The sequence below is a fragment of the Durio zibethinus genome, chromosome 7 (genome assembly GCF_047325235.1).
Source record: "Durio zibethinus cultivar Kanyao isolate XHJ-2024 chromosome 7, ASM4732523v1, whole genome shotgun sequence".
NCBI lineage: Eukaryota > Viridiplantae > Streptophyta > Magnoliopsida > Malvales > Malvaceae > Durio > Durio zibethinus.
The window spans coordinates 21,835,669-21,853,579 of record NC_143168.1 but is presented as its reverse complement, the minus strand read 5'-3'; the positions used below and the strand labels follow the sequence as shown (position 1 = coordinate 21,853,579).

General features: G+C 30.4%; 3 protein-coding genes across 16 annotated transcripts; 1 reads left to right on the top strand and 2 right to left on the bottom strand.

Moving 5' to 3' along the window:
• Positions 1-1,585: 1,585 nt before the first annotated feature.
• LOC111276991 (F-box family protein) lies at positions 1,586-4,838 on the bottom strand. 2 transcript variants are annotated; one of them, XM_022863054.2, is made up of 5 exons: positions 4,512-4,838; positions 4,264-4,437; positions 3,651-3,813; positions 3,409-3,550; positions 1,586-1,971 (listed from the first exon to the last, which is right to left on the bottom strand). In XM_022863054.2, exons 1-5 carry the CDS (start codon positions 4,745-4,747, stop codon positions 1,943-1,945), a joined length of 744 nt encoding a protein of 247 aa, XP_022718789.1. In that variant the 5' UTR covers positions 4,748-4,838; the 3' UTR covers positions 1,586-1,942. The 2 variants fall into 2 exon arrangements, with proteins under 2 accessions (XP_022718789.1, XP_022718788.1); XM_022863053.2 differs by having other exon boundaries at positions 3,651-3,822; positions 4,512-4,826.
• A 2,686-nt stretch (positions 4,839-7,524) lies between these two features.
• Positions 7,525-15,376, top strand: LOC111276989 (presenilin-like protein At1g08700). Of its 13 annotated transcripts, none has more exons than XR_016343624.1 (6): positions 7,549-8,111; positions 8,842-10,085; positions 10,421-10,557; positions 11,452-11,756; positions 11,856-11,918; positions 15,090-15,376. XR_016343624.1 is itself a non-coding variant. In XM_089763829.1 (2 exons), the coding sequence occupies exons 1-2, from the start codon at positions 7,772-7,774 to the stop codon at positions 9,864-9,866; spliced, it is 1,365 nt and encodes a 454-aa protein (XP_089619955.1). In that variant the 5' UTR covers positions 7,549-7,771; the 3' UTR covers positions 9,867-10,144. The 13 variants fall into 13 exon arrangements, 1 of the variants encoding a protein (XP_089619955.1); XR_016343622.1 differs by having other exon boundaries at positions 10,421-10,631; XR_016343629.1 differs by lacking the exon at positions 10,421-10,557 and having other exon boundaries at positions 7,545-8,111; positions 8,842-9,603.
• On the bottom strand, positions 13,494-14,732 carry LOC149518142 (uncharacterized). The gene has a single exon (XM_089763830.1). The coding sequence runs from the start codon at positions 14,453-14,455 to the stop codon at positions 13,712-13,714; it is 744 nt and encodes a 247-aa protein (XP_089619956.1). The 5' UTR covers positions 14,456-14,732; the 3' UTR covers positions 13,494-13,711.
• Positions 15,377-17,911: the final 2,535 nt, after the last annotated feature.

Sequence of the window (17,911 nt, the reverse complement as noted above, 5' to 3'; positions counted from 1 at the left end):
AAATAAATTGCTAAAATTATTCTTCTAACCAACAGATTGACCGTACCATAACAATCATTTTCCAATTATTCTGGCAAAGAATATGAGGAAAAAAAAACCATAAATCCATTTTCATTAAAGAACATGAGAAAAAAAAAAACCATAAGTCCATTTTGATTCATTTGTATTTTTAGGTACTTTTTTTTTTGGATAAATGCACATAAATAATATATGTGATTTTATTATTGTATATATCATTGGAAAATCTTATAGACCATTGGCTATTTTTAAATTTCATTCGTAAAAATAAAAATTATCGTATACTTTATTAGAATATATTTAAAATTATTAATATAATAATATAATAAATAAAAATATATATGACAATATTTTAATCTCAAAGTTTAAAAATTTCATTGACCATGTATGGAATATAGTAGTCCGTATATGATTATGAATATTTTTATGACTGTAAAAACATTGTCTACATGGTTTCAATCTCATATTCATTAGTGTTTGTAATTTTTTTTATAATGAAATAAAATCAATCTTTTGCCGGCGCAAAAAAAAAAAAAAAAAAGGAGTAATTGTTAGATTTTTTATTCTCATTTTTTTGGCTTTTGCTTGGAAACTTTTTTTAAGCTTTTTTCAATTAAAATTTATTTTTCTTTAAAAAATACCATTTTTTCCCTAACATTCATTTATGAAACCTTTTTTTTTTCATTTTTTCTTTTGTACCTCATTTTTTACCATATTATTTATTTAATTGCATATTATTTTTATCTTATGAAATTTAAAAATTACCCTTTTGACCTAAATTGCAATTCAAAGAATATCTTATGTGCCATTTATCATTTTATTATTTCATAATTACTATATAGTTGGTCTTAATCATTTTTTAACTTATGCTAATAAAAAAAGGTAATTGTAATACATTCTCTTTATGATTTAATAACATTATATAGATTTAACAATACTATATAAGAATTTGATTCCAAAAAATATATATTATATAAGGCCTTAGTAATATTTTCTTAAAAAATGTTATCCAAAGAATATAATTTGAATTGTATCGTAAAAATATAACATTTTTATAGTGTAAACTACTAAATACAAAAAATATATAAAATGATGTTATTTAAAACTCAATATTATACAAATAAAACTATATTTGAAATTTATAATCAAAATAAAAAGAGTTCACTTGTCTTGGAAGTAATTTTATACCCCTAAGGTCACTTTTATGCTATGAAGTATAGACTTGGATTGGGCTGAAAGTCATTCCAAATTTTTCCACAATGATTTTCTGTTTATGGATCAATCTCAAAGTATCTTATCTTGGGTTCTGTTATGCTTTCTTTCTTGATACACGCAGCGAAGGGTGGAATAAGCTGTGGAATTGGCGACGGTGATTAAAATTGTATGGCTTGAAGCCCCAGATTTCCTCCCTCACATATTTCTTCCGCTTTCTTTTTCTTCTTCTATGGAGCTGGAGGCCGTTAGAAGGTTGACCGGGTAACCAGAACCGTAGCCGGCAACTTCCATGCTGATGCACAAAAGGCTCGTTGTTATTTCTGGAAGATGCATATTTTGCAGTTTATAAAAGTTCTTTGTTCACCAAAAGAAAACAATAAGAATAAAAATATTACAAAGAGCTCGTTGCGTTTCTAATTTATTACGATCTTAAGTCTTGACTGCACTAATTCTCATTACAAGCTTTGATAAATACAACACAGTTCGATACAAGGACTTGACATCAGAAAACCAGATTGGCTTCCATAACAAGGTCTTCTAAATGAAGATTTTTCTAACAATTGATGAACATTCTGCCGTTCAAGGCCTGTAAATGCCCCGTTTCTGCACATTCTCAGCACCACAAACAAATAAAAGCCACAATGGAACTTACCAAAACGATACATATGCTGGTATGAGCAGCAAGTCAATCCGCCAAGCATGTTTGTGTCTATGTTGTTTTACCTTGTTTATCAGGAGCTGTAAGAAGATCAAGACAACATCTTAGTTTGTATTTTACAACCGGATCTCTAGCAAGAAATGCAGATTGTGTAAGTCAAATCATAAATGATTATGGTTTCAAGACCAGCATGAATGACAAATAACGAATAATAGATATTAACAGGAATTGGAATAAACCATCAAGGACATACTAGCAGTAAAAACAGCTAAGCTGTGAGCACAAAGCAAACTTCACTTTTTACATGAAACAGTAGCGACGATATATTGAGTGCTGTTTCTAGTTAGGTGACACAATCGATTTCAATTTATCCAAAAAAAAAGGACACAATCAATTTCATACTAACAATGGTTTACCTTTATTCATATATCTTGTTAATAGCATAAGAAAGGAGAATAATAATACACTTCACCATTTTAAAATAGAATCCTGACACACAAGCAGAGTCCATTAACTTTCAATTGTAGGAGAAAGATCCTTAAGGGATTTCCTAAAACAGCAGGACTTGATTTTACATATGGTGCCACTGGATACTGGATACCCATTTGCAAGTCACCAGTTGCCCCAGCCACTTTATTTTTCATAAAAGCTAATGGTGATCACATGCTGTTGACAAACAATTCTGGACAACTTTTTATTGCTATTCTTCTTTGAACCTAGTTAGAACTTAGAATTATCAGAACAGGTGATGGATGCTCTGTTTCATAGGTATCGCAAAATCCTTAAAACACGTATTTTGAATACCACAAGGAAACCAGAAACTATCATGTATCAACCACCCCCCCCTTCTTCTCCGTTTAATTTCTTTCTGAGAGGAAAGTAATTGTCGTATACTTGTATTCTAACCAAGCATCTGCAAGACCTAAATTCATTTTAAAAAGGAAGTCTTCTAGCTTCTTAAATCAAATGGAAGACACTTATGATTTTAATCTGATAAAATGCAGAGGCTGCCATATGGGTTATGCTAAATGGATATCAAAAAACAGGAAGAACTGATGTTACCATTCTACTTTGGACTACTTTATTTAAATGACTTAACACATTGTAGTCTAAGTAAACCATTACCAACATTACACGCCTTATAAGAGAATAGATGGAGCTTAGTGTGAAAGGATTTTTTCGCCCCCCTCATTCCTAAACTAACTAGGAGCAGGAAGAGCAAAAAAGATAATTACCAAGGATTGCTAACAATATTATAAACATATTATAACCAAAGGCAACAAAAAAAGAATCCATCCATCACCCTAAGTAGAGTGGTAAATATGGATCTTATCCCTAAAATATAAGAAATGTGTATCTCATTACACAGGAGGGCAACAGAAATAAGGAGTTCTAAAATGAGAAGCAAAAAAGATAAAGCAGAGAAAATATGCCAAAGTTATATGCCTAGAACATTCAATTTATTCCCAGAAAAGTGTGGATGCTTTATTAGGTGCGGGAATAAACTAGAATCTTACAGTCCATGCATGTTTTCAACTTCTTCCTCTTTTTCTTATTCTCACTGCCTTCATTGCTTGTCAGCTTATAATCTCGTAAAGGGTGATACTTCAAGGATAGCAACTCTTCCTTAGCTGTATCAAGCCTTCGCTTCTCGTCTCTCTGCCATTAAAACACCAAAAACATAACAAACATTATGCACAATTATGCACCGACGTTATTAATTAGAGATGTTAGTACCCCATTAGAAATCAATACTTACATAGGCCTTATCAAACACTTTTAGTTGTTGGTTGCAAAGCTTAACTTCCATCTCTAGAGCACGGACTCTAGATTCAACTGGAACAACACATTGCTCAACCATTTGTTTTTGCCTACCCCGCACAACCTCGGGCTGCCATACGTTCAAAGCCACCACCGCTTGACTGAAACAGCTAACATTCCCCCAAAGATTGAATCCATGAGCACTCACAAGGAAAAAATCTATGTAAAAAAAATCATGACATGCATGCTAAATGTCTCCCAGTTTTCAACCCAAAATTAGATTCATTCTCATATATTATTACAAATCAATATTACCCAGTTCGACAATCAACAGGATAACATATTACTAGTAATTTCCAACATTCTTACCTGCTCAAATCCTTTTATCACTAATGTCTAATGCCAATAACACAGGTATATTCAGTTTGGTTTTAAACTGAAAAATTAAAACATTAAACAAAATTTAGAATTATGTATATAAAAAAACTTAGATGAATTCATTTAAATATTTCTACTTTAATCTTTTCTTCTGAGCAACAAGACAGAAGTTCCAAAACCCAAAATAAAACATAAAAAAGGGCAAAAAATTCTTTAAAAAATGAAATTATTACCTGACCTTATGTAAATTAGACAATTCCGAAACAGCGGACTTCAATTTCTGTGTTTCTTCATGTAATCGAACCTCAAATTCTCGAAGTTTCCTTACATGTTCCGAAACTTGACTCTCTTTCCTCAACACCGTCCTTTTATGAGCCAATAACTTCCGCTCTCTTTCCCTCTCAAACCTACCAAAAACAATAAAATAAAATAAAATTTCAAAGTTTAATTTAGACAAAATTCAATTTTATTTCGAACTCACCTGATCTTGTAAAAGGATTTTGGGGAGGAAGATGATGGAAGTGATGAGATTTGATTGGCGAAATCAACGGAGAGCAAGTGGGACCAGAGTGGGGCCTCATTGGATAAACGGTGGAGGCGTCTGCAGCTGATTGAAACGCAACAAAGATCCTTGTAGGTAAAATTTGATACTTTGATTCCGATTTCTAGTATGTTTCTCCATAGCTCGTCTGGTAGTTCGTACTTCTTCCGACTCATTTTTTTTTTCTATTTTTTAATTTCTGATTGATTTTTTAAATGGTAAAGTTCCAGTTTTATAAAACGGTTGCTAGGGTCGGTTCCAGAAGATCATGGGCCGGTGCATATTAAGATTCTCCTTCCAACTCGTATCCATCAAAGTTTCGATCCAATTTTATAAAATTTATTTTGTTTTAAAATCAGATTTTGAATCACATCGAATATTTTTAAAAAAATTGAATTGGATTTTATATAAATCTGTCTCAATCCGATTTTATATATGTACTTTGTATTATATATTTAATTTTATTTTTATATTAAATAATATTTTATATTAAAAAATAATATATTATTAATTTTGGATTAAGTTGATAACAAATTTAAACATATCCAAATCGATCAAATTCAAATATTAAAAATAATATTTTAATATTGATTCAAGTATTAAATTTAGTTGGATTTGATCGGATTCAAATGACCAAAAATCCATCATATCTTGATTTATTGACATTTCAGGATTTATTTAAATTTTTAAAAGTTTAAATGAAAAATTAAGATTTATTGAATGAATTTAAATGCAAATTTTAAAATTATTTAAATTTTAAATTGAACTTTTAACATAAAATTTGAAATTTGAAATTAATCTGACTCGATTAGAATAATATAAATATAATTAATTATTATAATTATATAAATATGTATATAAATTTTTATTTTAAAAAAATATTTTTAGTTTTATTATATAAATTAAATTAAATGAATAAATTTTAAATTTATTTATTTACGTATCCAACCGAATTTAAATAAAAATATAAATTATTAACATCAAAAACAACTTGAATTCAACGTCTAAAGGTATTCATTCGGTTAATTCGATTAATTTTAAATTAAATTATCTAAAATTTAATTAATAGAATTATATTATTTTATTTTTATTAATCAAATTAAATTTATTAATTTCAAAAATTAATCAACCAAAATTAATTTAAACAGTTCATTTAATTTTTTCAATTAATCGGATAATAAAATATATTAAGTTAAATTATATTTTAAATTATTAATTTTTCGAAACAAATTAAATAAAATTATTTAATAAACATATTTAAATATCAAAATATTAAATTAAAAACTCTAATTATATATAATATTATATTACAACATACATAAAAATCTGATAAGATTTATTTACGTGAATGCTTAGGTGGACAACTTATATTATTGTCACGTAAAATATTTCTAAATAACTTTTTTCAATCAATTATTTAATTTTTAAAAATTTTAAAGTTTCAAATTTTACATTTATCAAAGTCTTTCAAAATAAATAAGATTTATCTTACTTTAAATCTACTAAAATATATATTCTCATATTTCACTCTTACCTAATTCAAATAGTTTTTAAAAGTCAAATCTCTAAATTTTATGAATTATAAAAAATTATACATCTTTTAAATTAATATTTATATAAATTTAAATAAATAAAATTTGTAGTTGAACCACTGTTATTTATTAATTTTTTGTCTTTATTTTTTTATAATTTAAAATGAAAAAATAATTTATCTCAATTTAAAATTACACACATATCTAAATTTAAAATTATACTAATTTTTTTTATCTTAATTTAAAATTAAACTTGAATAAACTAAATTTAAAAAAATTTAAAATTTTTTTAAATTAAATAATTATCAAATATATATTTATGATTTTTTTCTCACAATCAATATTTGTTTTTGTCATAAAATTATGACAAGATAAAGTTTTAAAATTAAATATGAAAAAATCTTTTATGATATATTAAATGTAAATTTTAATTTATAAAAAAATAATATATACTTTTAAAATTTTATGTAATTGTGAATAAGAGATTAATTTTTTCATTGATATTTGTATATAATTTTACTTTCATAATACTTATTTAAATTCATTCATAATAATAAATATATATACAAATTTTTAATTTTAAACTCTAAATTATAAATGATTATGATTATTTTTATTTATCTATATATAATATAAAAATTAATATAAATTAAAATTTTAAATTATAAAAAATATAATAAAAAATTTCGTGCATGGCATGGGTAAAAAAAAACTAGTAACTTATAATAAAATAGATAACTTCATATATTTTAAAATTTATATATAAATTTTTTAATATATATGATTAAAATTTCAATTAATTAGATTAATTTAATTTTCTAATAAATTAATAAAAAATAATTTTTTTAAGAATTATTGATAATCAATCAAAATTAATTAAAATTAATTTAATGATTGATCTATTAACAAAATTAAATCAATTTAGTTTATTAATTTGATTAAAACCGAATTATCATTATTAGGGATGTAATTGATCGAGTTTGAATCGATATAGTATTAAGTTTGAGTTTAAATTTAATTTGAAATTCGAGGCTCGAAACTCGATTTCAACTCTTTGAATTTTTTTTTTTGCTCGAGCTCGACTCGAGATAAAAATCGAACTACTCAAACTTACTTAATTAAATTCGATTAATATGTAAAAATAAATTCGATTTTTATATTCTACAAAAAATTAATTATTTATGCTCAAATTTAAATGTGAATTCTAGATATTTTATTAATTAAAATAATAAAAATATATTTAAATATAAAAATTTTATTAAATTAGTGAATTATTCGAACATAAATATAAAAATATTTAAACTCAATTTAATCAAAAAATCAAACTATTCAAACTCAAACTTAATTCGATAATAATCAAATCCAAATAATTTACGAACATTAATATATTATTTACATCTTTACTCACCCCACCTCACCGTTCCTCGATCAATTCTCCTTACTCACCCCACCTCACCCCACCTCACCGTCCCTCGATCAATTCTAGCCATGGCCCTAGGCTCTGCTCAACCGAAGGAGTTAAAGGCAAAAAAGCAACGACTCTCAAACCTCATTCAGTCATTGAAAGTTTGAAACCCTCTTCGAAATGACTTAACGCCTTTAATTAAAAAAACAAAAAAAGGGAAATCCCACTACCTGCTTGACAAAAATCCCCAGTCAAAATCCCCAATGGAGTCGAGCATCTTAGAATCGATCGGCCAAGAAATCATCGGCGTGATGTCCCCAGTCTCTCTTTGCATGCTCTTAGTAGTTCTTCTCGTTTACTCCCTCTCACCTTCCAATCCCTTCTCTTCTTCCTCTTCCACTCCCATCCGTACAGCCGCCAATCTCGTTTACCTCGAAAACCCATCTGACACCGCTGCTGAGAAGCTGGAGGGAGCCTTGCTTAATGCCTTGGTCTTCGTTATCCTCATCGCTATCGTTACGTTTGTTCTTGTGCTGCTTTATTACTATAACTTCACTAATTTTTTGAAGAATTACATGCGATTCTCGGCTTTTTTTGTGCTCGGTAAGATGGTAATTTTTGGCTTAATTTTCTCTGTTCGTAAAATGGGTTTTGGTTTATTTCTGAATATTTGGTGTTAGAAGCTGTTTCTTTGACTTAACTACGTGTTTAGGAATGTGGGTCTTGAGTTATTTATGCTAATTTTGCTCCAGAAGTTTTTCTTTCGTAATTAATTATGTGTTTTAGTCATTTGGCTTTGGTTTCTGCTTGATTATTTGGTGTTGAAAGATTTTTTTTTCATTGATTATGGGTTTTAGTTTATTCATATTATCTGGAAAAAATTGATTCCCATTCTATTTTTCCATATCTTTTTAGTTAGGCTTTTGCTAATGAGTGCCTTAAAGGTACTTCTTAGGATTTCTGTTTTAAACAATAACTTCTTCCATTGCATTTGAAATCTTCACATTAACTGTCAATTAAAGCATTTGATTTCAAAATATTTCTTAACTTAGCGTGACTTGTTAGCAAAACATTTTATTTATGTTATTATGGTTGTTTGCCCCACCTTTTCACCTTTCGTTTTCATGTTATATGTTGTAGCAATTCATAGAATTTTTGGGGTATTCCAGCATATATCAATAGCAGTTTATCTAAATATTTTGTTGTTGTTGCCTGTTGATTGAATTGACAAGGGTGCCTTTTTTTTTTTCCTTTTGGTGTTATCCTCTTAGTCACATGTTATTGTTTATGCATTTTGATTTTTAGAAGGTGGAATTGTTGTCCTTGGTGTTAGGTACAATGGGTGGTTCAATCTTTTTGTCAATAATTCAACATTTCTCAATACCAATTGACTCAATTACTTGCTTCCTGCTGCTTTTCAATTTTACCATTGTTGGGGTGTTATCCATGTTTTCTGGTGGGATGCCGATTGTTTTGAGGCAAGGGTATATGGTATCGCTGGGGATAATCGTGGCAGCATGGTTTACCAAATTGCCTGAGTGGACTACATGGGTTTTGCTGGTTGCATTGGCTTTGTATGATCTAGTGGCAGTTTTGGCTCCTGGTGGCCCCCTTAAGTTGTTGGTGGAGTTGGCCTCAAGCAGAGATGAGGAATTACCAGCTTTGATATATGAAGCTCGGCCAACAATTTCTTGCAATGAGGGAAATCAGCCGTCAAGTTTGGGGCTTCTTGTTGGTGGAGTTTCAGATTCTGGGTCAGTTGAGTTGCAGGCGGTGTCAAATAATAATGTCCATAGAGATGGAAGTGAAAATCATAGGAGTCCTGAGCATGCTGCTATCCAGGTTAGAAGATTGGAAAATGTGGAAGGTGAAAGAAATAGGGATGAAGGTGAGAGGTTGCCATTGGTTGGTCATTCCAGCGAAAGGTATTTATCAGATGGTAACTCATCAGAATATTCTACTGTTGTTCGCAATAGAGAATCTGAGATTGTTGTGGATGAGGAAATGTCTCCTCTTGTTGACTTATTGGGGATAGACAATGAGAGAGAGCAGGTAAGGAGTGATGGTATGGGGGATTCAGTGGCAGCAAGTAGAGGTATCAAGCTTGGTCTTGGAGACTTTGTGTTTTATAGTGTTCTGGTAGGCAGGGCAGCCATGTATGATCTAATGACTGTATATGCATGTTATCTTGCCATTATCTCAGGACTTGGGTGCACTCTTATTTTGTTATCTGTGTGCCGCCGAGCACTGCCTGCCCTCCCAATATCCATTACATTGGGTGTCGTTTTTTACTTCTTGACTCGATTGTTAATGGAACCTTTTGTTGTTGGGACGGCAACAAATTTAATGATGTTTTAGCCAGCTCATTTCTGTTATGTGACAACGAGAAGAAGAGAAAGAAGGTGGGATATTATTTGTTCCAAAGGATACTGATGATTTTGTAGGAAAGGTGATCTTTATACCCAATGGAAATTAGTTTTGCGTGCACTCTCATTCCATTGTGCTTGTGTAAATTTCTCCTGATTTGAGTTCTAATTCAATAGTGCAGCATCTTCAAGACAATCTGGTAATTGAAATGTAATTTTACCACCCTTTTGGGTCTTCTATAAAATTTAGAACTGATCTTGTTTCCTTCATTTAACAATTCATTTGATGGGGATACATAAAATAATATAACTCATGGTTGGATGTATATGTATGTTCTGAAGGCATAACTCATGCTTTTGCATAGAATAATTGCATTTTTGACAGAATATCTAACCTAGTTCATTGGCTCTTATCTTTTATGCTTTTGTGAGATTGATACTTTTTTTTCAAAAGCTTAGTGTCTTCAAGAGAAATTAATGAATTAATTGCAAGAAATAACACTTTTTATGATTGAGGATCCTGATTACTCTTTGTGCTTTTTCTAGGACATATAAAAGGTTTGTAGAAAGCAAGATAAAGTTTTGGAGTGTGGTTTGAAGGAAGAGTCTTAAAGAGGATAGAGGAAGAATGATAAAACAACATATGGCCATCTGAAATAAGCAGCAATAATTTTTGATTTCTTGTAATTTCTGTTTCACTTTAACTCAGAGTAGATTCACAAGCTGTTTATACATCATTGTTGTTGGCAAAACTTGGGTATGTTTCAGTTGCTGCAGTTTTGTCTTCTTTATTGCTTATCTCCCTTGCCAGGTTCTTGGGTTAAAATGGCCTCCTTCAAATCTGATGAGACGGTCCTGGTTTGACCTTTTAGTATCATCATTTCAGTAATCCAATCATCATATTTATCTTGATCCATTCTATGTTTTTTTAATGCATGCCAATCCATTCACCAAGGTTTTTGTTAGTCTCGATTGAACCATTTGAAACTAAAATTTCATCTTTTGGACTGAATAGATAGCTTGATAGTTGTTACATAGCTGGCTGTTTGTTTAACTGGTCATGGACCATTCAAGGCATGACACCAGAAATGAACAAGACTATTGTTAAGAGAACTGAGCTAAGAAACAAACCTCTAAGGATGATATCATTCCTCCCAGTGTGACATTGATATTGGCTTTCTGTCCTTTTACTTGTAATAGAAAAAAGAAAGAATGTGATGATGATGCATTCAATGAACTTCTTGAAGCAGTCTCTTTGGAACCAAACTCAATGAAGGGAGTAGGGCATTTTGGAGGTATTTCCATAATGCCTTCACACAATATTGACAAGAAATAATTTTCAGCTTAAAGTTTATAGCTAGTCTACATCAGATTTCTCAGTTGTGCTACTATGTCCTTAAGTATATTGGTAGACTGAGATGACTTGGCTTTCAAGTATGTTGTTTAACTTGTTTGACTAAAGAAGACTGGGTATCGATGATTCTAGAAGTCTTGGTTCGTTCAAATTTCTCATTTTTTCATTGGATAGATGTCTCTGATATTACCAATAAAATGTTTGACTCCTTTATATTCATCAGAGTCCATAAGGAGTGTCATAAGATTTTATGGTTGAAGCAGCACTACCTAGTGATATGCCTCAGGGTATTGCTGAGGATTGCAAGTTGCAGGGGACTTTTCACAAAGCATTAGAGTTGCTGCCAAATTCAACAAAGAAGACAGGCTTCCTTGATGAAGCTGTAACTGCACATTGCCAGGCTTTAAGCAAGTCATTGCAATTGAATCCCCAGAGGTTGGCAAATGTACAAGATACTTAACTGTAGAGCTGCGGTTCAAAGATGCAGAAACCATTGTTGAGTTTGCTTCGGATGAAGTTGGCAGGCAGGTCGGTTTAGTTAGAACTTCTTAGATTGAAAGCTATGCTTCAAATAACTTAGGAATGGTCCAAGCAAGTAACTGATACTTCATAATGTTGCTATCTCAGATACAAGTACGAAGAGAGCCACGTTCTAAGAAGATCATTAATCCAAACAGCTCTGGTTCAAAGGTACGCATTCCTTGGCATTGAATTTTACTTATGACTTCATCTGCAATTTGCAATGAAACTCATACATTAGGCTTTGGATTATGCATCTCAAATTAAGTTAGGCCACATCATTATATTGTACAAACAGTTGATTGCTTGGTTCTTACAGCCATGGCTGTCTTCTGTGGGACTAACTGCCCCGCTTTTTGGTGTTTCTCTGAGCTCAATTTATTGTTGTTGGAGATAATGGAAAAAAAGAAAAATAAGCATCATCCTCAAAGTAGTGCACGACCTCCCTTTAGCTGAGGATAATGATTGTTCATATCAACTGTCTGAAGACATTTATAGCTGGTCCATACTTGTTATTATATAATGCCTTGTTGAGTATAGGCGAAGTCATTCGATTGCATTTTCTTTAAGTTATGGTAGCAGCCCAATGATTTCCTACTCTATTGAATGATTTATTTGTTCATAGGCACTCTTCCTGCTATTTCACCAAGGCCCTTTCCTCTTACCATTATAGTGAAAATGATGAACCAATTCACCACTTTTGAAATGCTTGCAATCTATCAATACAAGAAAATTTTATGTTAGTAGAAGATGACACTCGTAAGATTCAAGACATTTGTTTCTTTATATTCAAAATGAGATTAAGAATCAGAACATAAATAAAAAAATAAAAAAAATCAGGCAGCCAAATTTAAGGATTATGGTTGCTGATGAACTCTCTGCAGTGTCAGGTGAAGTCACCCATATCACCAAGGTGGATAATCTATTTTCCTTTTTTTTTTCTCTCTCTCTTTGTTTTAATAGATGAGGGTTTAAGAAGTTAACATGTTCCATTGTTCCCAAGGTGTAAACCCATGACTTAACCCAAACCAAGGGTTTAACAAGTTGGTGGGTTTTCAATTTGGTTCAGTTCCGTTTGGCATTGGTTAAAATTAATCAAGTAGGAGAATGTTGGATACTCATTCCTAAAGTAACCATTACCATCCGTATGTACAAATAGCACTTTCCTTCCATAGTTTTAACGCAAATCAGTGGTCCTTGATATCAAAATGTTGGCTGAACGGTAGAATGTTAGACTTTTAGTTTCAATGATTAAATTCAAATCCTTTAACAGCTCAAGGACCAAAATAAATAAATAAATAAATAAATATGTTGAAACAGCCATACTTGTTATTCAGATCTTAGTAATATGATAAGAAACAAACATTTTTTTATACAAAGGAGATCATAGTGTGAAGATAAAAAAAAAAAAAATTTATAAGTATTGAAATTTAAACCTGAATCTGTTGAATGTGATTGCTTAATGCAACTGCTTGAGGATAATTATATGAATTAATTAAGCTACTAGTATTTTTCATTGTCCTCATTAGATGCCCAACTAACTTGGACTGTTTGGGTATCCAAGTTAGCCTAAAAGCCTTTTTTAATTTTGAAATTTTCTCAACTAGTTCTCGAAAAATCTCAATTATGAGTCATTAGCAAGAATCATTTCGTTGCATCCATCTACATATTCATGCAAGAATCTTCAGACCTAGATGCAGTGCATCCTTTAGCAAGACGTTTTCTTTAATGCCATTAAAATCAAAATTTGGATTAAATCCCAGTCAAGTTTTCATCAGAAAATGTTACTCTTTACAATTACAAGGCAACTTAAATCAGATTGCTCTCAACGGCACTAACTCAACTCATATAATACAGACAGACTCTGATTTACATAAAAAAAAACAAAAACGAAAACAAAAAAAAAAAAAAGAAAAAGAAAAAGTGAAAAACACAATTATATCAGAAAGAAAACAGATCAGAAGTTATCCTTCAGCCTTTCCTGTCATCATATGCTCTGCTGGGAACTTGTCTTTGATAGCTCCAAATTTATTACTCATGGAAGAAGATAATTTCCCACTTACCAATTTGTTTCCACTAAACTTTCTCACATAATCTTTCTTCTTCATTGATGTTCTCAAATTTGAACCTTCCCCACTTATTGTAGGAACTATGTACCATCCAATACAAGTACATAATATTGCAACTGACCTTCCAAAAAATACCAGGAACAACAAGATCAAGATTATAACTGCTGGGATGTAATAAGAAGGCCTTCTCAGATTCTGTAACTGAACATTCCATGAAAAGCTCTTCTTCTTCTTCTTCTTCTTTTTCTCAATCTTTTTATCAGATTCTGATGAGGTTGGCAGCTTATCCCCAGCTTCAGAAACATACCTTTCAGGCTGATGATCTTTGGTATTTTCTGGTTTGTTTTTCTCTTCTTTCTTATCCTTCAGCTTTACCACAATGGGGACGCAATCATTTGAGTTCTTGTAAACAAATCGAACTATACTTTGTGATCCCATTTGTGAGTAAATCTGTTGCCTCTTCTCTTCAAGTTCAGCTAAAAGTGCAGAAAACTGGTCAAGTCCGCGTGTTGAATATGGGTTCTTGCTATCCTTTTTTCTTCTTGATTTTCTTGGTGTAGACACAGGGCTGATCCAGAATTCATCATCTTCTTCTTCTTCTTGCTGATGGAAAGCTCCACAAAAAAATGGATAAAACATCTAAAAACTTGGTTTTTGGAGAATTTCAGGGTTTTGAGTTTAGAGTTTGGTTTGATGCAAACCGAAAAGAGACAGAACCACAGGACTTATAGAGGAGCCTGCCAACAAGACCAAATCCAAACCAACTTAGTCAAGTTCATGGGTTGGAAAAGGAAACAAAATAAAAAAAAAAAATACTAATAGAAGCTTCCACTTGATTCTTCGGTGTTGTCTGACTTTTACAGAGAAGATGAAACAGTGCCACATTGATTTTATTCCTTCCAGAACATGAATGTGAAGAAAAAATTGCCATATATTCAATAATTTAAAGGCCTAATTGGTAATTTCAAACATTTGTTTCTTGGTGAAGGGCAAATTGATGAGCTTGGTGTTGGATAAATATTGACTTGTCAAAATCATAATTGCCAGTATTCTTATCTCATTTCCATTGTTTTTTTTTTTTTTAGAATGTTTTAAAATTATTTTTTTATTTTAAACATTTAAAATTTTTATTTTTTATATTTTAAAATATATATTTTTTACATTAAAAATTATGAAATTTTAATTTTATAAAATTTAAATTTATTAATGCTTGTAGAAGGACGAAAGGAGTAATAAATTTTTTCTTTTGCAGTCATCTACAAGTATTAATAAGTCATCTTCTAGATACAATTGAGCTTTGAAGAAATGATGAGGTTTAGCTGGCTTATATAGATAGCGAAATCAGTCATCCACCTCAAAGGATAAAGCTTCAGGCCTCATGTGTAAATTTGCTTATCTCAGTCAATTTTGAATTAACTGTTATCTCATCCATGATGTTAGAATTAGTAATTGATTGAATTTTTTATTTAAAAAAAAAAGCTGCAATCTAATATAATGATTAAAATTATAAGTGTTAAAATTTAATTTTTAAAATTATTAAATATTATTTTTTTAAAATAATTATATAAATTAATTTTAATTAAATTTCGAATTTTATTGATTGTATATAATATTTAAAAATTTTTTGTTTTTTTATTAAGTTATTAATTCTCACAATTTTATTTTAACTACAAAAATATAATAAAATTTGTACTTTGCATCTAGAAACCACAAATCTTGTAATTATAAATTAAGAAGTGAGAATCAATATCATCACTTTTCAATTCAAAGCACCCAACATTTTTTTTTTCAAATTTATAGAACTTGACCTTGAACTTTACCTTGAAGTGGACATGTCTTTTTTTTATTGAAATTGAACGGTGATTTTAATTTGCTGGTCACTTAATATAGGTTTGGTTTGTTCTCAATCTAGGAAGAGCCTAAACCCAAAATTTTGCATAGCATTTTCTAGGTACCAATCAATTTTGCGAGAAAAACGTGCATTGCAAAGTCTTCCTTGAATTGAATGAAAAACGTTGAATTTGTGGCCTTAGAAAAGTATAAAGACTTAATACATTATTACATAAGATATCTTGTCGCCTTTCTTTTACCATTTATCATTTAAATTTTGGGATTTTTCGGTTATGCCGCATGCCTAAATATGCGGTGCTATAATTAGAAAGTGAAGGTTACCATAAATGAGCATAATCACAACATCTAATTTTAGGTTAAGATTTTTTTCTTTTTCATCATATCGAATTTTTTTGTGGTTTTAAAGGAAAAATCGATTCTAAGGATACGACCTCAAAATTTTTGATGCTGTGTTAAGTTAGGCGATTAATTCTCCTAATATCTATTTTTTTTAGACGAACATACAACTCCGGTCCTTAATGAAAGATTAGTTTTACCGGATGACCGTCGTCTTTGGTTAATTATTCTTTTTATTCAAGTGAAAGTGTTATTAATATTTGATCATAAGAAATTTATTGAAATTTCACCCTATGATTGTCATTTGAGTTGAGCACAAGTAACATGGTTGACGGACTTGATCTGTTAATAAAAAGTCGGAGTAATTTTAATTTCAGTTATCAAAATTTTAAATCTTAACAATTTTAAACACAAAAAAGAAATACAGATACCAATTTTCTTAAATGCAAATTGGGGGCGAAAATTGATCATCACTTTGATGTGTTAATTATTATTTTTATTATGCATGAAATTTTGAAAAGGAGAATCCCGAAAGTCTAATATGATTGCTAGTGAAAAGGAGAGTCTAATTAATTAACGACAGATGCAAACCAAGAACTCAACAAAGTTTCAAGGATGGGAAATTATGGCTTACCTGAATATCCAAGGTTTCTTTTATAAGTTTTTTTCTTAATTATCAATGATTAATTCTTGCTGTTGATGAGATATCAAACATCTTGGTACATCTTAATTAATGTAGAAATAGAATGAAGGAATAATCTACAAAGGACTGGAAGCCTTCAAGAAATTTGTATCACTGGGCATAGCAGCTCGATTGCTTATTTTAACATTTGCAGGTTTATATGAATATATAGTATCATGTGTGTCATAGAGTTTTTCTTAAGGGAGCTCGACAAGGTTGATCAACTTCACTCGTAGCATAGTGTAAAAGAATAGGAGATTCTTTTTGTTAGATACATTATTTATATTGTAGTGATCAGTTTGTATATTATTATCAAGGGATTATATGTATATTAATTTATACCTTGAGAGTTGAGAGTTCTTTTTGGCCATTTTTCTGAGTTCTTATTCATGGATGCCACACACACGCTGATATAATTCACAACAGAAACATGCATTCGATCAAAGAGGAGGGTCGCGAGGTTTCATGGAATCAGGTTTTGTTGGGAAACTTTACACACCTCCTCTAAGTTCTCTGCCATCATACCAAGATCACTTTTTGTCTCTCGAATCTGCTTCCAATCTACTCCTTGGAGGTTGTTGTCACTGAAAACTATTAACGTACTAAGACTAAGAAACTAATGAACTCAGAGACCCTAGGGCTCTACTCCTCCCATAGAGAAAACCCTAAGGAGACTCTTGTTTCCATCTCTAGTGTGACTGTTAAATTCATTGTAAAGGTGACTTCTTAGCACTATCAACAGATTACATTTTAGTGTACTTCTAAAATGTAAGTAGCAATCCCATCACAGTGGCTCTAACGAAGATGAATCTACAAAGAATTGAGACCATCATCAATAAAAGAATGTTCATCATAGCATAGATCGATATCAGTCATATGAAGATCAAACAACTAAGACTATAAGATGTAAATAATCAATCTATTTTTGCAAAGCAACAAGCAATCTTACATGTTGATCCCAACAACATTATTCCTATCAGAACAATTCATTGTCACCTTGAAATAACCTATCACAATTAACTCAGCTAAATCCGCTAGACACATTTCAGTTATGCAACCTATTTGACCTGACTAATTAAATAAAATTAGTAATACCATTTTTAAATGAAAAATAACCTAATCAACCTGATAAAACAAAGAAATCAACAATCACAACCACAGAAGAATATAAATAAAGATTAATTAAATAAAAATACCAAGCATCTAAAGATAAATTAGTCTCTACC